General features: G+C 37.4%; 1 protein-coding gene across 15 annotated transcripts in view; it reads left to right on the forward strand.

Annotated features, from left to right (window-relative positions):
* The window catches only part of MYO3B (myosin IIIB), a 210,956-nt gene that overhangs the window by 73,967 nt on the left and 120,702 nt on the right, over nt 1-16,287 (forward strand). For all 15 annotated transcript variants that reach the window (XM_054070570.1, XM_054070571.1, XM_054070569.1 and 12 more), the window contains one exon: nt 4,170-4,235. In XM_054070570.1, the coding sequence (XP_053926545.1) occupies nt 4,170-4,235 (66 nt within the window). The remainder of the gene's footprint in view (nt 1-4,169; nt 4,236-16,287) is intronic.

The following is a 16,287-nucleotide window of genomic DNA, read 5'->3' on the forward strand; positions in this document are numbered from 1 at the left end:
TATGTATAAACTTAGACAACTGCCAACAGAACTATTGTCTCTTCAGTCTTCTAGAAAAATAATTTGTAACATTCGTGTAGGGGGCTGTAATTGCCAGACCCATTCATGGTGACAGTTGTGGGATGTTCATCTGCTAGTTACTCATTAGAAACAATGTGGTAAGGTGATGATGCAGTCTGGTCATTGGAGACCCTGTCCTGATTTCCATTTTTAAAATGTATGGCTGTGTTTACAGAAATAGTTTAAAAAATAGTAGATGCATTTTCAATTTTTTTAAAATGTGTCATAGAAGTATTTTAAGATGAAAGCATGTTTTTTTCTCCTTGCCAACAAATATCTATTATGTGGTCCGTAATTAGGCTCACAGCTTAGCACAAAGGATGGCTGGTGCTCACTGAGCTGCATCATTGGCCTTATTGTGGTAGAATGACTGGTTTTGTTTTACCAGCTGTGACTTTGGAGGCAAGCTGAATGACAGGGAACACATAAGGCTTGACAGACTAAAATATTTCCAGCACATAACTGTGTGTATTATTCAGAATTCAGCAGCAGTTCTTGCTTGATAAGCTTGCTAATGTCTTCATGTTGTAAGAAACATCGTGCTTCTGTGTGGACTGTCTGTTACAGGCTCAGTGCTGCAGTTCCCACTGAAGCAAAATTCCTGGTGGAAAAGCAGCATCGTTGTGACCATGGAAAGCAGAGAATAGAGGGGTAGGAAAAAACTCCTCGCAAGAGCAATGCATCTACCTAAGGGAATGGATTAGGTAGTTCTGTGACTAATTATGAATTATAGTAAGCACTAATGGGAAAAAGACACAGAGTTGGGAAATATGTGGTTAATTACTCATCCTGCTTCAAAAGAGGATTTTTTTCAAAAGACAAGCCCAGTTATACCTGCTTTTTTGTGATAATATTAATATTATCACAAAATTCTCTCTTCTGATTTCCATCGCTTATAATAGAAGACTGTATTGTCCTTCAGCATCTTACATATGTGTCAAGGACGATTGAGAGGTTGAATGCAGAGCATTCTAATTTTGTATGAAAAGAGAAGAATAAGTTATGTCAGCAAGTAGAGAAGAGGTGGGGTTCTTGTTTTCCTATGAACATGTTCTGAGGACTGTGGGAACAGACAGATGTTGGTGAAATGAGCGATGTTGGTTGATGCAAGTATACAAAAGCCATAGAACTCTGTGTGTTGGATATAGTCTGGAAACACAAATGGCCCTCGTTTGATCTTCGAACTGAAGTGGTGAGGCAAGTGTTACTTCTTTGTGGTTTAGCATCTGATAGAGTGTGGAAATTTTTTTTCCTTTTATCTTCAGTGCGACATGAGTTGCTGGTATCTTAATGGATTAATAATTTCAAACTGCAAAAGATTTAGTGTACTTACAAAAAAAAACCATAAAGTGAGCTACTCTTGCATATCTGGCTTTTTGTGTTATCCTAAAGCTTGAGATTGAGTCCTTATTGCAGAAATCCACCTCTGCAAGTGCCATGGAAGAAATGGTGTTTTCTTCTGTCACCATGAAAGTGTTTGTGGTGTCTTAGGTAAAGTAAAGGTAGGAAGCTGACCCTCTTATGCCCCTTTCTGGAAAGCTTTGTGGACACGACGGCAGAAAAGATTGAGGCGATTTTGTGCTTTGTAGTTAAGGAACATTTCTCATCAAGAGAAATCGATGTACTTTACAGATGCTGTAATCAAGGTTCTGGTCATGTTTGTCAGCTCAGTTTTATAGGTGGGATACTTGAAGCATCAATTTAGTTACTTAAGTACAGTGAACCACTAGTTTTATTTGTTTACTGCAAAGGCACTGAGAATAATGTAGTATCTTCAATCAACAAATACAAAAGTATCAAGCTCAAGAAAACATCTGTAGAGTTACAGATTCCTTGTGTTGATTGATACATAGCATGCTTAGCCCTCACTAAGAGAGTAGCCATCAGTGAGAGTTTAGTAGCTCAGTAATTTGTAGGGCAAAGCATGTTCTGTGTGGTTAAATTCATGAATTTCTCCATTAACCCACAAGCAACTATATATTTCCTGGATGACATCTGCTCTGTTGGTCTGTTCTTCCATGTTGCAATCCCACCTGCTTCTATCATAATATCTGCAACTAGTGTAAGTATCTCTGTGTGTTTTCTTCAAAAAGTTTCTTGTGAGATTGTTAATAGAGCTTCCAAACAACATGTTTTTTGTAAGCACCATTCTTACCACCATGGAAAGATTCTAAGAAGAGTGCAATTAGAAAAGACAAAACTACATACTTTGCAGTGCAATTCAACATTTCCATATATTCAGCAGACAGTGCTGATATAATATAAAAATGAAATACATTGCCCTTCACCATATAATTAAAGTTGGTCTTAAGAGAATCCAAACTGTCAGATAAAATAACATTACTGCAAAATAAGACTAAAGGCTTATACTAACTGCATCTTACTGTCTTTTAAAGCTGTTTGCAGAGTTCATGCATGTGGGATGTATGGACTGATAACCATTTTCATTACAGAGAAAGAAGTTTACTAAGTTCACCTTTCTTTGATACAAGGTTTTTTTTCTGGGAGTATCTCTAGAAATCCTTTTCTATGTTTTTTTTTAGGCTTGTAAAAAATGAGGTTCTTTGCCTTGAATGAATATATGAGCCTGGTAAATGGAAGACAACCCTGAAACACTGTCATTGAAAATAACTAATGATATTTTTTTCCTCATGATAAATGTCATAACTGATGCACATCTCAAAGCATTTTGGATTTCTTCACAAAGAAAATTGTGTTCCTTGAATCTTCCGTAACAAAAGAGAAAAGTAATAACATATTCATCTCAGGAAACATGTCAGCCTGCATTGACATTAGATGATTGCATTTGTTTTGAATATACACAAGTGAACAAAAATTGTCCATCTATTATAAAGCCACATTGCAATTTTTTTTATAAACCACTTCATTCAGATATTTGAGGGTAATTGTTAAACTGAACTACTCTTTGAATGAATATGCATGAGAAATTCAAGACTACTAAGCAGAACAGCACTAATTTACATTGTTTATACTGTTTGCCTTTTTGTTTTGTGAGAAGTTTCCAAGCAGTGTCATGCTGTGGAATGTGGCCCCATTATAAATGAGGTGATTCATGATACAATCAAGAATATTAGTGAGTGTTTCTATTGGTGAATAAATCTTACTGTGATTTTTTTTTTCTGCTGGTTCAGTAATATGTGACTCTTTGCACTGGGCTCTCAAATACAGCAAAAGATGAATCATCAAGGTTTCGTGAAACATAAGTTTAATCTTAAAAAGTGTAATAAACTTCATTACAAAATCTTAAATTGCAGAAGAAAACCTCTGGAAGATAATATAGTATCATACAATATGTGATTTGTGAACATTTCCTGCTATGGGCTGCTCCTCTTAAATTCGAACCACTTAAAATTTGGTTTACTTAGTATGAGCTGTACAGGCTTTGCTCTGTACATTTATGCAGCTTAACTGTAACAGTGCCAATTGGAAAGGAAGGTAATCGTAAGCCAACTAACATGGAACGCATCAGAGTTTAAAAGATTATTTTTAGGGAAGGCTGTCTTACTATATAATGTAAAAAAAATGGTCTGCTAAATTTCACTTTAAAAATAATATCTGGTTTTAATAGTTTTAGAGTTTACAGTGTCATCCAAACTGAATACAGTGTGAAATCTTTACTGAAAATCAATCCCACAGATTGCTGACAGTTTGGTAATTCTTATGATGAAGATATCCATGCCTTAAAAAGTTTTGATTGGAGTCAGTGATCTGGGGTAAAGGGCTAAAGTGGTGTGATGGATCAGTTAACATTCCAGTTTCAGTTGATCATTCTAGAGTCAGGCTGAATTGAAAGGGAAATTTTGGGAAGCCCACTGTGAGCTATACTGACTTCCAGCTTCAAAGACATTCACATAAAAGGAGGAGGACATGAAAAGAGAGAGAACTGTGTCAGTGAATAAGCAACAGTAAGGAAAATCCAATGGGCATTTGCAGAGGACATATAGGCAATCTGAGCATTCCTTTCTAAATCATCACTTTTTACCTAGTGGAACCGCTACTATTCTTGTTGATTATCTGTGAGATAATTTCATTTAAAATTAATATTTTAAACCCCTAAACTTAGTTTTGGTTTTTTTTTTTTTTTTCAGAAATCCTCCTCCTACTTTGCTACATCCTGAAAAATGGTGCAGAGGATTCAACAATTTCATTTCACAGTGAGTTTGTTTATTGTGTTAAACCAGCTTATTTGGCAAGGCCTACATGCATCAATCTGAAAAAAAAGAACTTGTTTTATGGAGTTGCTGCTTTTGCAGCTTTTTAACTTCAGTTTTCTTTTCACAGACTCTAGACCATGCTTCACTTTTTGAAAGCTGTATGGCACAGTTTGATCTCCTCATGTGATTTACTTCACAGCTTCTCTGAACTCCTTAGTTGATTTGCTTCTTGACTTTGATGGACCTGGGACAGGTTTATAAATATACCTGGTTTCCTTGATGATTTTGCAGAGAAATTTTGAATCAAGGACAAAAAGCAGTTAAGGAAAATGACTGCTGGTCAATTTAAAATAAGAATTTGAAAGACAAGAAATAAAACAATTGTCCTTCTTTGCTTTAATATTCAATAGGTTGTATAGCCAATGTATGTAATTGAGCTTTAGTTGTACCAAGTGTAGTACATTACCTAGAATATACCAACTTTCTGTGTGGCTGTCACTGAACTAGAATATGCTTTTGCTTTGCTTTTTTCTTTTTACAGTGAAACTAAGAAATAATTATCAGGGAGTGAGGGAATAGAACAAGGGGTAACAGTTTTAAGCTGAAAGAGGGTAGATTTTGGTTAGATATTAGGAAGAAACTTCTTACTGTGAAGGTGGTGAGGCACTGGCCCAGGTTCCCCAGAGAAGTCGTGGATGCCCTCTCCCTCCCTGGAGGTGTTCCAGGCCAGCTTGGATGGGGCCTTGGGCAGCCTGATCTGGTGGGAGGGGTCCCTGCCTATGGCAAGGGGGTTGGAACTGGATGATCTTTAAGGTCCCTTCCAATGCACACCATTCTATGATTCTATGATTACTAAGCTGATTTTTTATCAGACGGGAAGGTGTGGTGCACTGTAATTGCCGGCCTACAGAGGAAGGCTATATTGTCATTACCGCAATGTAACTCAAGATCTCTTCCAATGCAGGCAGTAGAATTACATTCCTCGAGAGTAGATGACCTGAGTTCTCCATAATGCATGTCCTTGTCTGCACAGCAATGTACACTGTGATCTATTGGCAGTATCAGTGTTTAATTACAAAAGTCACTGTGTGGCGAATTAATTCCATTCTGTTACAGAGAAGCATTGTTTTTATGTTATTTATTGACTGTAGCCTATATTCTGGGGGACTCTAGCACTGGTCTGTTATATTCCACCAGTGCTTTAGAGAGTCAGTGCACACAGTAAATATGATTACACTCCTTTCTCAGAAACATTGTTCATTAAATTTCAGCATTGTTGTATAGGTTTTTCTTTCTTAGTATCTTCCTTTTTAGAAATCCTTGTTGTGCTTGAGAAGAAAACAAAAACCTAAGTTCAACATTTGTTCAGTCCTTTAGTTCAGCATGAACCGTCCATAAAAGAAATCAGACATTAGTATTTTATGGCCATACTTGGGTTTTGGTCTTATCCTTTGGGGTTTTGATATCTTCAAATTGTGTATTTTTAATCACTTTTGCTTAATTACTTCCTCTCTCCAGCAACATCTGCAGATTCTCAAATCTTGTTTTTCATTTTTACAGTAATGAGTACAATGAAGTAAGGAAGTATGCTCATATGCAGTCTCCTAGCATGGAGAAATGCAACAATTGTAATAATTATGCTGGTTTTATAGCTACCTTTAAGAGAACACTGAAATGGTGTTCTCTGTGACATTGCTTCCTTCTTGAGCATGTGTTAATAAAGTTGTTATGATGCAGAGGTTACAAGATATTTTTATGGAGGCTTGGATTTACATTAGAAGGTTTCTAGAAAAAAAAATTAAATAATGTAACATTGGATCATACAACTACAAACCTTTTAGCCATTACTGATAATTGGCTCATTTATATGCATTAGTTATGCATTTATGGATGCCCACCTTGTGACAGCTTAGTTATGATAAATTAAAAGCAGTGATTTTATAAATTCCATACTGCCTTTTATCCATATGTTAGGACCTTGCCTGATGTTTCTGTCACCCTTGTGATGGGTGGTTAGCTTTTGAATAATTTCATTATCTACCTCCTTCCTGATGGCTAACATCGTTTGCATAACAAGCTTATCTGGTTCAAGTTGTGGGCCAGACCCACACACTGACAAAAAATAAGCATGCAGCTTTGGCTGAGCATACTTTGGACTTCAGCTCTGTTTACATGATAGTTTTATTTATGCCAAGATTGCCAAACCTGGTTCTTGTAGATTTTTTTTACCTCCCATTCTCATCCCTTGAAATGCCACTGTCCCAAGAGGCATTTTTATTACAAGTGTTTTATCACGTAGTACAGTGATTTACAACATGCCTGAGCTGGAAGTTTCAATGTACTTTTGTGGATCATTCTTTAAACTGTTAAAATACTAATTGTATATTTTTCAGAAATGAATTCTGTATTTTTAACTATGGTTCCACTGCTCCAAGAGATATGATTTTGCAGCAGCATTTTAAAGTCAAAACATTACTTATGAAATCTGGATGGATTCATTGGGTCAAGACAGTTCTTAGCATGGTGAATTTATATTTCTACTCTTAGTATTGTTGACCTTGACTTGAGATGACGTCCTTATAAGGATTTTTACAACGCAATAGCAAATCTGATCTAGGTGTTTTGTTTAAAAAATACAGACAAGACAAAATTTCAGTCAAACCATGGTTGGTAGTAGCCCAATTTTGTATTTGGTATCTACTGAGATACATGCAGCACATATATACACTTTTAAAAGGTCAGTAAAATTCTGTGGATGCCTATTTATCTGTACTATTCTAGTTGTCCATAAAGAACTTGGCTGCTTTTCTCATAATTTGAGAAAGAATGAATTATCTGTTTATTTTTATCTGCATATTAATAGGGCTTACAATCCTTATAAAGCCAGGTAAACAGCCATATTAGTTGTTGGAGGATTGTCTCCTAAAAATAATATAATTTTACCTACGTTTATTCCTATGTTAAAATAAAATATCAGTTTTGAAGAATTCATCCTATGCATTGCTCATGAATATTGATGAAGACTTTTTTTAATAGCTGCAGCATAGATAACATTTCTCTCTTAAGATAACAATCTGTGTCCACCACCATTATAAACGTAAAGTGCTTCAGAATTCTTCCATAAAATGGTATAGGCTATATGTTAAAATGAATTTTAAAAGGCTGTTCACTACAATTATCTCACATTCTGCAAATAATATTCTTGGCAGTTCGAAACCCTGACTGATCTCTAGGGGTAGATAGAAGAGTTAATATGTTCTTGGAGCCGAAGGATACAATAACCTTTATTTACATTACATCACAAAATAGTAATTTTAATTAAAATGAGCAACGATATCTCCACGGACAGACATTCTCCTTTTAAATTTATTTAACCAATGATTAGCTACTATGGCTGTTTGATTTAATTAGTTATTTTTGAGCCAGAGGGAATTAAAGAATTAAGAAATTCAGGAAATACTAAAGTCAGACTGTGAAGTTACAGGATTTATGATCATATTTATTATCAAAATGTAACTTTTATTTTAGCAATGACATTGCAAATACGATACAAATATAATTTTATTCTTGATAGATTTAATTTTTGTACTCAATTTAAACACAGCCTTGCAAGAGGAATCTTGTATTGATGAGTCTACATTCAGAGTTATTCAATTAATAGATCATCGAGTTTGCATCGGTTTTAACTGCTCAATTTAGATGTAACTTCTCTGAATATAGATCAATTTTTTTCACAATCTAAGCAATTGTTTAGTAACATTCTTTTCATACTACATAAAGAATATTTTACTGTTTCTGTCATTGAGAACATAATATGCATTTGACATAACTTACTAATTTCACAGTGTCTAAGAAGACAAAGAGGTATGCAAATGTAAAAAAGATACAAATTGTGATGTGTAAGGTTACCACCAAACCTGTATGTTTTGCATTTTATTCATTGATGTAGACTCTGAGAATCTGTCTATGGATGAATTTGAAATACTGAATTGTACTAACTGATGAAATATCTCCTCCAATTTTGAGTATTGCATGAGATGTTTTTATACAGATGAATGGGCATGCATAATAGATATCATTAACTTCAGCTTTCTAATTGTAGAGATATTGTAGTAAAAAAATCCAATTTTAGCTGGAGGTAAAAAATTTTAATGCAGGTTTGAAGTCTTGACCCTGTAAAAAATTGTGCTACATTTTACAGATATCATTGTATCCTTTCACTTGGTGAAGTACGCTGTTGAGTTCCTTACCAGCAGTGGTAAGCTCTCATTCTTCCCTTGGTTCCCATGGTTTGTGGATTTGTCAACTTGCTATTCTCAGTTGTTAACATACTAGTAAGTAGTCAGAAAGATACGTATCCGTGGTGAAGCAACAAGCCTGTTTGGGAAGCACTGGCAATTCTAGGAATAGCATGCTGCGTAGAAGTGTATAGTATCAGAGATAGCATGTGAAGTAATTGTCTGATGAGACAAAGTTTCCTTACTCCCTTCTTCAATATCTTGTTGTCATTAAGTATGAGTATTTCTGTTTCTCAGGTTTCTGCGTATTGCTCTTTCACTGGGATGCATTTTAAGCTTAATTCAAAGTTTCTGGAGCTCTAGTGCTATTAGCATTTATTGGAAGGAAAGCCTTTTTGATAGCTAATGTTTGCTGTCTCTGCTTTACTTGAAAGGAAATGTAGAGTCAGGATGTTACAACCTATTACCATGTGGTTTTCACTTCCACAATATTTAGTAAAAGTTAAGATTGTGCATGGCAGAAGAGGGAGTACGGTAAGACAGAAATTGTAGACATGAACACTAAGATGCAGGTTGAGAAGGAAGGAAGGAAAGTGGCAGGAGCAAGAAGTGCAATATGTCTGTGCTGATCTCGTAGTAGTTTGGTTTTTCGGTTGGACTTAGTTCTTCCAGTTAAATTACTTTAGTTCTCAAAGAAAGGATGATCCAGGTTTGTTTGTAATGCGTTTTTGATGATATAAAAAGCAGAAGTACAGAAATAGGAGAACAGTAAAAACTGAAGTTGCAAAAAAAAAATTAAAAAAGTCATCCAGCATTTCTGCCTGCTAATATGAATTAATTGATGAAGCAACAGTAGAATACTAATGCCTTATTCCTGTCAGCAGATTTTTAAGTCACTTGTAGAATAGAGACAAGTTCAATTCCTTCTTTTACAGCTGAAGAAACTGAGATAAAGAGTATTTGGCCTAAATTCATTCAATAATCAGCAGCAGAGTTAGCAATGAAGCGGTTCAGTGTACTCCTAGATTAAGGCGAACTCCAAGAAGCACCATCATGACTGCCGTCCTCTTGTGGGCCATGAGGTCCAGGTCAGGGCTGGCACACAATAACGGGAAGAATGTTGTTATTGCCTGTGGATTCCCAACAGATAGAACTAACCTGATCTCATCTACCCAGATGTCTGTGAATTACTTCAAATGAAGATGTCGTAGCGTGGCTGGATTTGAGGTTTCACAACAGAGGGTATCAGGCAGTCAGCTTAATGGTGTATAAATGAGAAACTTTTCCCAGCCACTCTGTGATGATGGTATGGTTACAATAGCCTTTTTAGTGGCTTTCCTTACTTGCTGGAAGACAGGAAAGAATGCACTACACACCAAAGGAGAGAAAAATGTCTCTATCCTTAGCTGACTTTCCAGCTGTGACATAAGATATGAAAGGAATAAACTATCAGTATCAGACTGTGCTTTCCTTATGTCCTAACTTCTCTATGTTCCAGCTGCCTCAGATCAGTTCCATGCTGTAGTGTTGAACTGGGATGGATACCTAAGGGAGAATATTTGGTGCAAATGCAAATCATACTGTTGCTAATAAAAAGCTTCAACCTTAAAAAGTTCCAAAGGCAATTTGTGTTCCTGGGTCTTGAAGGGCAGGCCAAAGAAATAGAGCAGACCCATTGTAAAAGGCTAGAAATATCCCAATTTCATCATACAATAAAAACATGTTCTTGCTATTTGAGATGTTTCCTAGAATTGATCTAACTGAATTTCTGTTTTCTCTGGTAAAATTCTAAAGGTTTCAACACAAGCAAAGTGTGTCCCATTCTAAGAGCTGCAAGAGGTGCCACTCCACAGAGTTTCTGTTGTTTGTTCTCTAAACCATACATGTAAGCCAGAATAAATTTTGTCTACTCAGCCCAAAGGAGGCTGGGAAACCTGCTGTAATTTTTGAAGCTTTGGAAGGGGTAGATCTATGTACTACACTTAATTTTACCATTTCAGTGTGAGTGAATGTTCAGATGTGTGCTCTAAATTACACTATATGGTGCTTGATGTTAAAAATTAATCTGCAAGAAGATTTATTAAGAAAATAGGTGCTAGTGACACTTCAGTATTAGAGTATTCTTCTCATTGTTAGGGAAGATTTGTAATTTATGGCATTTGCTATCAAAAGGCAGATCAATAAAGATATAAATGTGTTCTGACCATCAGAATTTATATTATGCACGTGATGATTGAGTACTTTGTCATAAATTCAGTCTTTCATCCTGATATCTGATTGTAGCAGAAGAACAGTAAAATCCTCGTTATTTATCATGGAATACTGGTTCAAGACAGGAGGCCTATTTTAACTTGCATACATACCCTTAATGCTCAGGGCTTGCTTTTTCCAAAAGGGTAACTATGTATAGTTCTGAGGATAAGGTTATTTGTATCCTGCATGTCCTACTGAGTTAGGACTGAAAACAGAAATGCTGTTGGCAAAGCTGTCACAGTTTTTTTTAGTTCATTTTTGCTAACAAGTGACCTGCAGCAGTGGGGGATGGGCAGGCCTGGGTATGGGAAGCAGGCACATCCCTGCATCATTATTACAAACATAATTCCTGAATGTCTTTTTCTTCTCCACCTCTCTACTGCGTGGGACTGACCAGTGTATGCTACAGCTACATGTGGTACAGAGGGAAGAGGAGCAGTCAGAGTGACAGATAGGAATAGAGCATTTTAACTAGTTAAAAACAATCTCAGAGACTTTTTTTACTTCCTTGACTGGAAAGTTTCTGACCTAATGTACCTGTCCAGATGATCTTGCTTGTTAGTGTTCTCCTTCCACATCTCTAAGGAGGACTGATAACCCAGATGAGGTCATGCTGTTGATTTCATTAATCTTCCACTGTGAAACTGATAGAAGTATCTTGGGAATGTATGGGGCAGAAAAAATAAAAGTTCTTGGAACCCAGACACCTCCTTCTTCCTGCCTAGGGAGAGAATCAAGAGAATATGACCTTGCTCTTTCTCATCTCCCTCTGAGGAACTTCCATTCTAGATCCATCCCTGAGCTGTCTCTCCTTTTGGGGGCATCCTGGTAACTTTTGGGGGTGGTGGAATTTGAAGGAGAGGACCTCAGCACCTCAGGATGACCCGAAGTCCTTTTCAAGACCCTGGAAAGCTCTTCTCTCCCAACAGGAGATTCCTGGAAAGATTCCTCACTGATAGGCAACAAATGGAGCAGCAGGTGCTTGTGCAAGCAGCTTCTTGTGATTTGGAGGGCAGAGGAGAGTGCCACAAAGCTGTGCAAGGAGCAGATGATGAGAGAGCACCCTGATGGGTCAGGGAACGGCAGAGACATAGAGACCAGAGGAACAGCAAGGAGCAGTTCAGCCCTTTATTGAACAAATCGGAGATTTTGAATCTATCACACAGAGGCTGTGCTGTGGATGCCCCAGCTATAATGTACAGTCATAATTTCTTCCAAATAATAACTTGTGCATTGTCTATGCATGTAGGTGATAGACAGTGACAGGATGTTTGGTTGGCTATTTGGATTATGAGAAAAAATATGTTCCAGCAATCCACTTCCAGCAGATGAGAAGTCATCAGAAGTGTAGCATTCACAAGATGTCATAATTGAAGAAAACAAAATGCTAGAGATACATTAAAATGGAACTGGCTAAAGGCTGTAAGGGTCGGAGCTGCTTGCTTGCTTTATTTTTAAAGAAAGTACTTGTGGCCAAGTAGATCAAAATAGATCTGATGAAAGAAAATTTCTGAAAGCAATAACTGCTGCTGCTCTGCTTAGTTTTGTCTGCAGTAATGAATGGCGATAGTAATTGTTTTCTGTTTTTCATCACACAGGATATTTAGGCCACCATTGCAATTCTTAGAAAATCTGTTCCTTTCCATTTATTCGTTAGTAAATATTAGCTCATGAATGCTAATAAAGCTCCCCTTTTCAGTCATCTGGTTTGTAACTTGCAAAATAGCGGTTTACATTGTTGAGACATAGCAATTCCAACAATGTTATCATCCAAGTGCAAGCAGCTAGTGAATTTTTAGAGGCTGTCTCAGATGGGCCTGTGTCTATGGGAGTCTGCTCTTATCCCCTGCTAATAAATGCTTCATTTTTGCCAGTAATTGTGGCAGAATGGAAATGGTGCTTAGGGGCCTGGCTGTGAGATTGCAGCAAATGGCTGCAACCTATGTTTAATGTAGTGACGCTAATGAATTCTGAGAATTAATTTTCAGCTAAGGAAGCGTGATGGAAGATAGTAGAATTTCAAATTAGATAATGGATTTACTTTCATCAAGGCAAACATGTACAGACTTTTCCCCCCCTTTCAATCTCTACTTACTTACCCTTCATGTTATTTCAGATCTAAAAAATTGCAGACTGAATATTATCATACTTGCATCATATCATATACAAAACCCATCTTGTAGGAAATTTGCTATTCAATTTGCTCAATGCAAGGCAGTCTCATGACTTTTTTTTGTAAAAAAAAAAAGTGTTTTCCATGGGCCAAACAATTTGGCTTAAATTGCAGGGGCATAATATTTGTTGGTTTTGTATGTATTTACAGCATGGCTGACATTTGACAGTGCATAAGTTGACTGTCCAAACTGTCCAAATTCTTCTCAAAGGAATGCTCAGGTGAGCCACCTGAAGACATTTTAGTTTTTTCCTTTCCTCAGGAACAAATCTTTCAATGATGTAACTTCTTATTAACTTTTTTACCTGCACAACACAAATACTGATTTCTGTTGGGTGCACCGAGTAAGAATATTTTCTGACATTATAAAAGCTGTTTTGTCACTGTACTTTTCCTCTTTCAAATGGTAATTACACTGCATTTTTGTGTATTACTTCATTTCTTTTTTTCTGGACTCTAAGAGGAATACAACTTCTGACTGAATGTAGTGACAGCTTTGGACTCAGGCACCCATATGTTTAACTCTTTCTCACATTACAGTTCACATTTCAGGGTGCAGGCCAGTAGAAAGCACTGTGATAATGCTCATCTTCATTTAAGCTTTAACTTTGTAAGAGCTGATATTCTGTATTAAATTATTTTTTCCTGAAGAGTAGTCAATATTGCTTCCAATGTTGAAGATGATAACTTACTGAACACCCGCAGTGACACTGACAGTTTGATGCATCGTTTTTTACCAGCACATAGGTGATGGCCTAAGAATTGATATTTTACAGGTAGTGGTGACTAAGAACAGCAGCAGCATGCATTCAGTGTGGCTCTAAAGCAACACAGTTGAAATGACGGGGAAGAAGCAGAGCGTGTAAATGTACCTCTGAATATTAGTAGGTCTTATCTACACAGAGAGGAATTAGGACAAAGGAATGTGCACTGAGGGTAGAAACGAAAAGACTACCTTGTCAGTGTCACTTGACAGCTCTCCATCCTGCACTGCATCTCAGGAGGCTTGGTGATACACCGAATTGTTACTGAATATCTGAATACACACTGAGCCCACAGTATCTACTGTGAATGAGCTGCAAGCCACTTACTTGAAATATAACAAGGAGTAATTTCTAGAACTGACCATATTTCAGAGCAAAAGGAGAGTGTATATGCCATACATGCTTCAATTTCCTATGGACTGCTGGTTTTCCTCCTGTTGTGTTCCTAATGTGCTAGGAACTTGCAGTTTAACTTGATAGTTTAAACTCACCTCAGTGAAGACATACGGTCTCCTGTCAGTCTCTCAGTAGAAATACTCACGCAAGATATTACAGATGTGAGTTTAGACAGCTGTCCTTCACCCTTGCACAGCTGTTAGTCATTAGCTCTCTGGTTTCTGGCAGCATCTCACTAACCATCTCAAAGGGCTCTGTTCTTCCAATATAGGCATAAACTTGCCATAGTAGTAGGTGTGCTCTGTCTGAGCTTGGAACGGAAGCTTTGATCATGGAATCATGTGGAGGTTCAACAAGGCTGAGTCAGGTGCTGCACTTGTGTCACAAGAACCCCAGGCAATGGTACAGGTGTGAGGAAGAGTAGCTGGAAAAGCTGTCTGACATAGAAGGACCTGGAGGTGTTGGTTGACAGCCAGCTGAATCTGAGCCAGCATTGTGCCCAGGTGCCCAAGAAGGCCAACAGCATCCCGGCTTGTATCAGAAATAGTGTTGCCAGCAGGATGAAGGGAGTGATCCTACCCCTGTACTTGGTGCTGGTGAGGCCACACCTTGAATACTGTGTTCAGTTTTGGGCTCCTCACTCTGAGAAAAACATTGAGGTACTGGACTGCATCCAGAAAAAGGCAACAAGGCTGGTGAAGGGGCTGGAGAACAAGTATTATAAGGAGCTGTGAGGGTATTTTGTCTAGAGAAAAGGAGGCTGAAACTTTATTGCTCTCTACAACTACCTGAAAGGAGTTTGTAGTGATGTAGGTGTTGGTCTCTTCTCCCAAGTAACAAGCGATAGGACTAGAGGACATGGCCTCAAGATTCATCGGGGGGAGGGGGGGTGTTAGATTGGAAATCAGGAAATATTACTTCAACAAAAGGGTTGTCAAGTGTTGGAACAAGTTGCCCAGGGAAATGGTTGATGCAATGGAAGCATAGGTAATCCTAAGGCAGTCTTGAAGACTGCCTCTTTGACAGAACTTGCCTATGCTTATAGAAACTCTTGTCAGACAGAAACAGCTACCATTTCTGGCATGTAGCAGAGAAGCTAGGAACTTTTTTTGCCCAAAATGTTTTCCTTCTGTCTCTCCTTGTTGGGCTTCCTTAATGAACGCAGTATCCAGACATTTGGATGTTTCACCTAGGGGCCATCTATACGGAAAAATTTCTTTTGCAGCTTCTGAATCTTGTCCATAGAGTGTCTTTGGAGGTGCATTGATCTTGAGCTGAAAGTAGAATTCATGTTACTAATCGCATATCACCAGGCAGATTTGTGTGTTCTTCACACTTTTGGTGAACACAAGATATTCTGTCTGGAACTGAGCAAGTTCTTGAACAGAATCTATTTAAATTCTGATGTTGTTACTTTCTGAAAAGTAACTGCCCTTACTTTAGGGACTGTTGTGATAGGACAAAGGGTGATGGTTTTAAACTAAAAGACCTACATATAAGTAAGAGATTTTTACAGTGAAGTTAACAGTGGAACAGGCTCCCCAGAGAGGTGGTAGATGCCTCATCCCTGGAAACATTGCTTGGATGGGGGCTGTCAGCAACTTGATCTGATTGAAGATGTCCCTGTTCGCTGCCAGGGGGTTGGACTGGGTGACCTTTAAAGGTCCATTCCAATTCAAACTGTTCTATGATTCTATGACATAACTACACTTGTATTCAATTACGTAATTGAAATATTCCCAATGCAATCAGATTTAGCAAGAAAATTCACATATTAACAACTTAGCATAAATACTGTAAATTTGTAATTATTTTTAGAATGATAAAAATTACATGAGTGAAAGAGATTTTCAGATTAAAATCTTCACTTCAGATGCTTGCAAACAGTTTTTTATATGCTCCATAGTTTTTTCTTGTCTGGGTTTTTTTACCTTTGTCTTTCCAATTAATGTTATCTTTCTTTTCAATTACTTTTTTTCCTCTTTCTCAAGAAACATATAATGTAATCACGATTGGCATGGACTATATTGTCTGTGTGGGTGTATTGACTTTTAAAAAACAAGGATCACAAAAGGAAAATAGAGGGGAGGGAGTGTGTCAGAACCTGTTTGAAAGCTGATGATGCATCTCTTCACAGGAGGGAAGGACCGGTATTTATAGCCTTGTGCTCAGAGGGATGGAGATAAAGCAGGTTCTGTTACTTTAGTCTTTCTATCAGGAGGCTACAG

The sequence above is a fragment of the Cuculus canorus genome, chromosome 6 (assembly GCF_017976375.1).
Source record: "Cuculus canorus isolate bCucCan1 chromosome 6, bCucCan1.pri, whole genome shotgun sequence".
Lineage (NCBI taxonomy): Eukaryota > Metazoa > Chordata > Aves > Cuculiformes > Cuculidae > Cuculus > Cuculus canorus.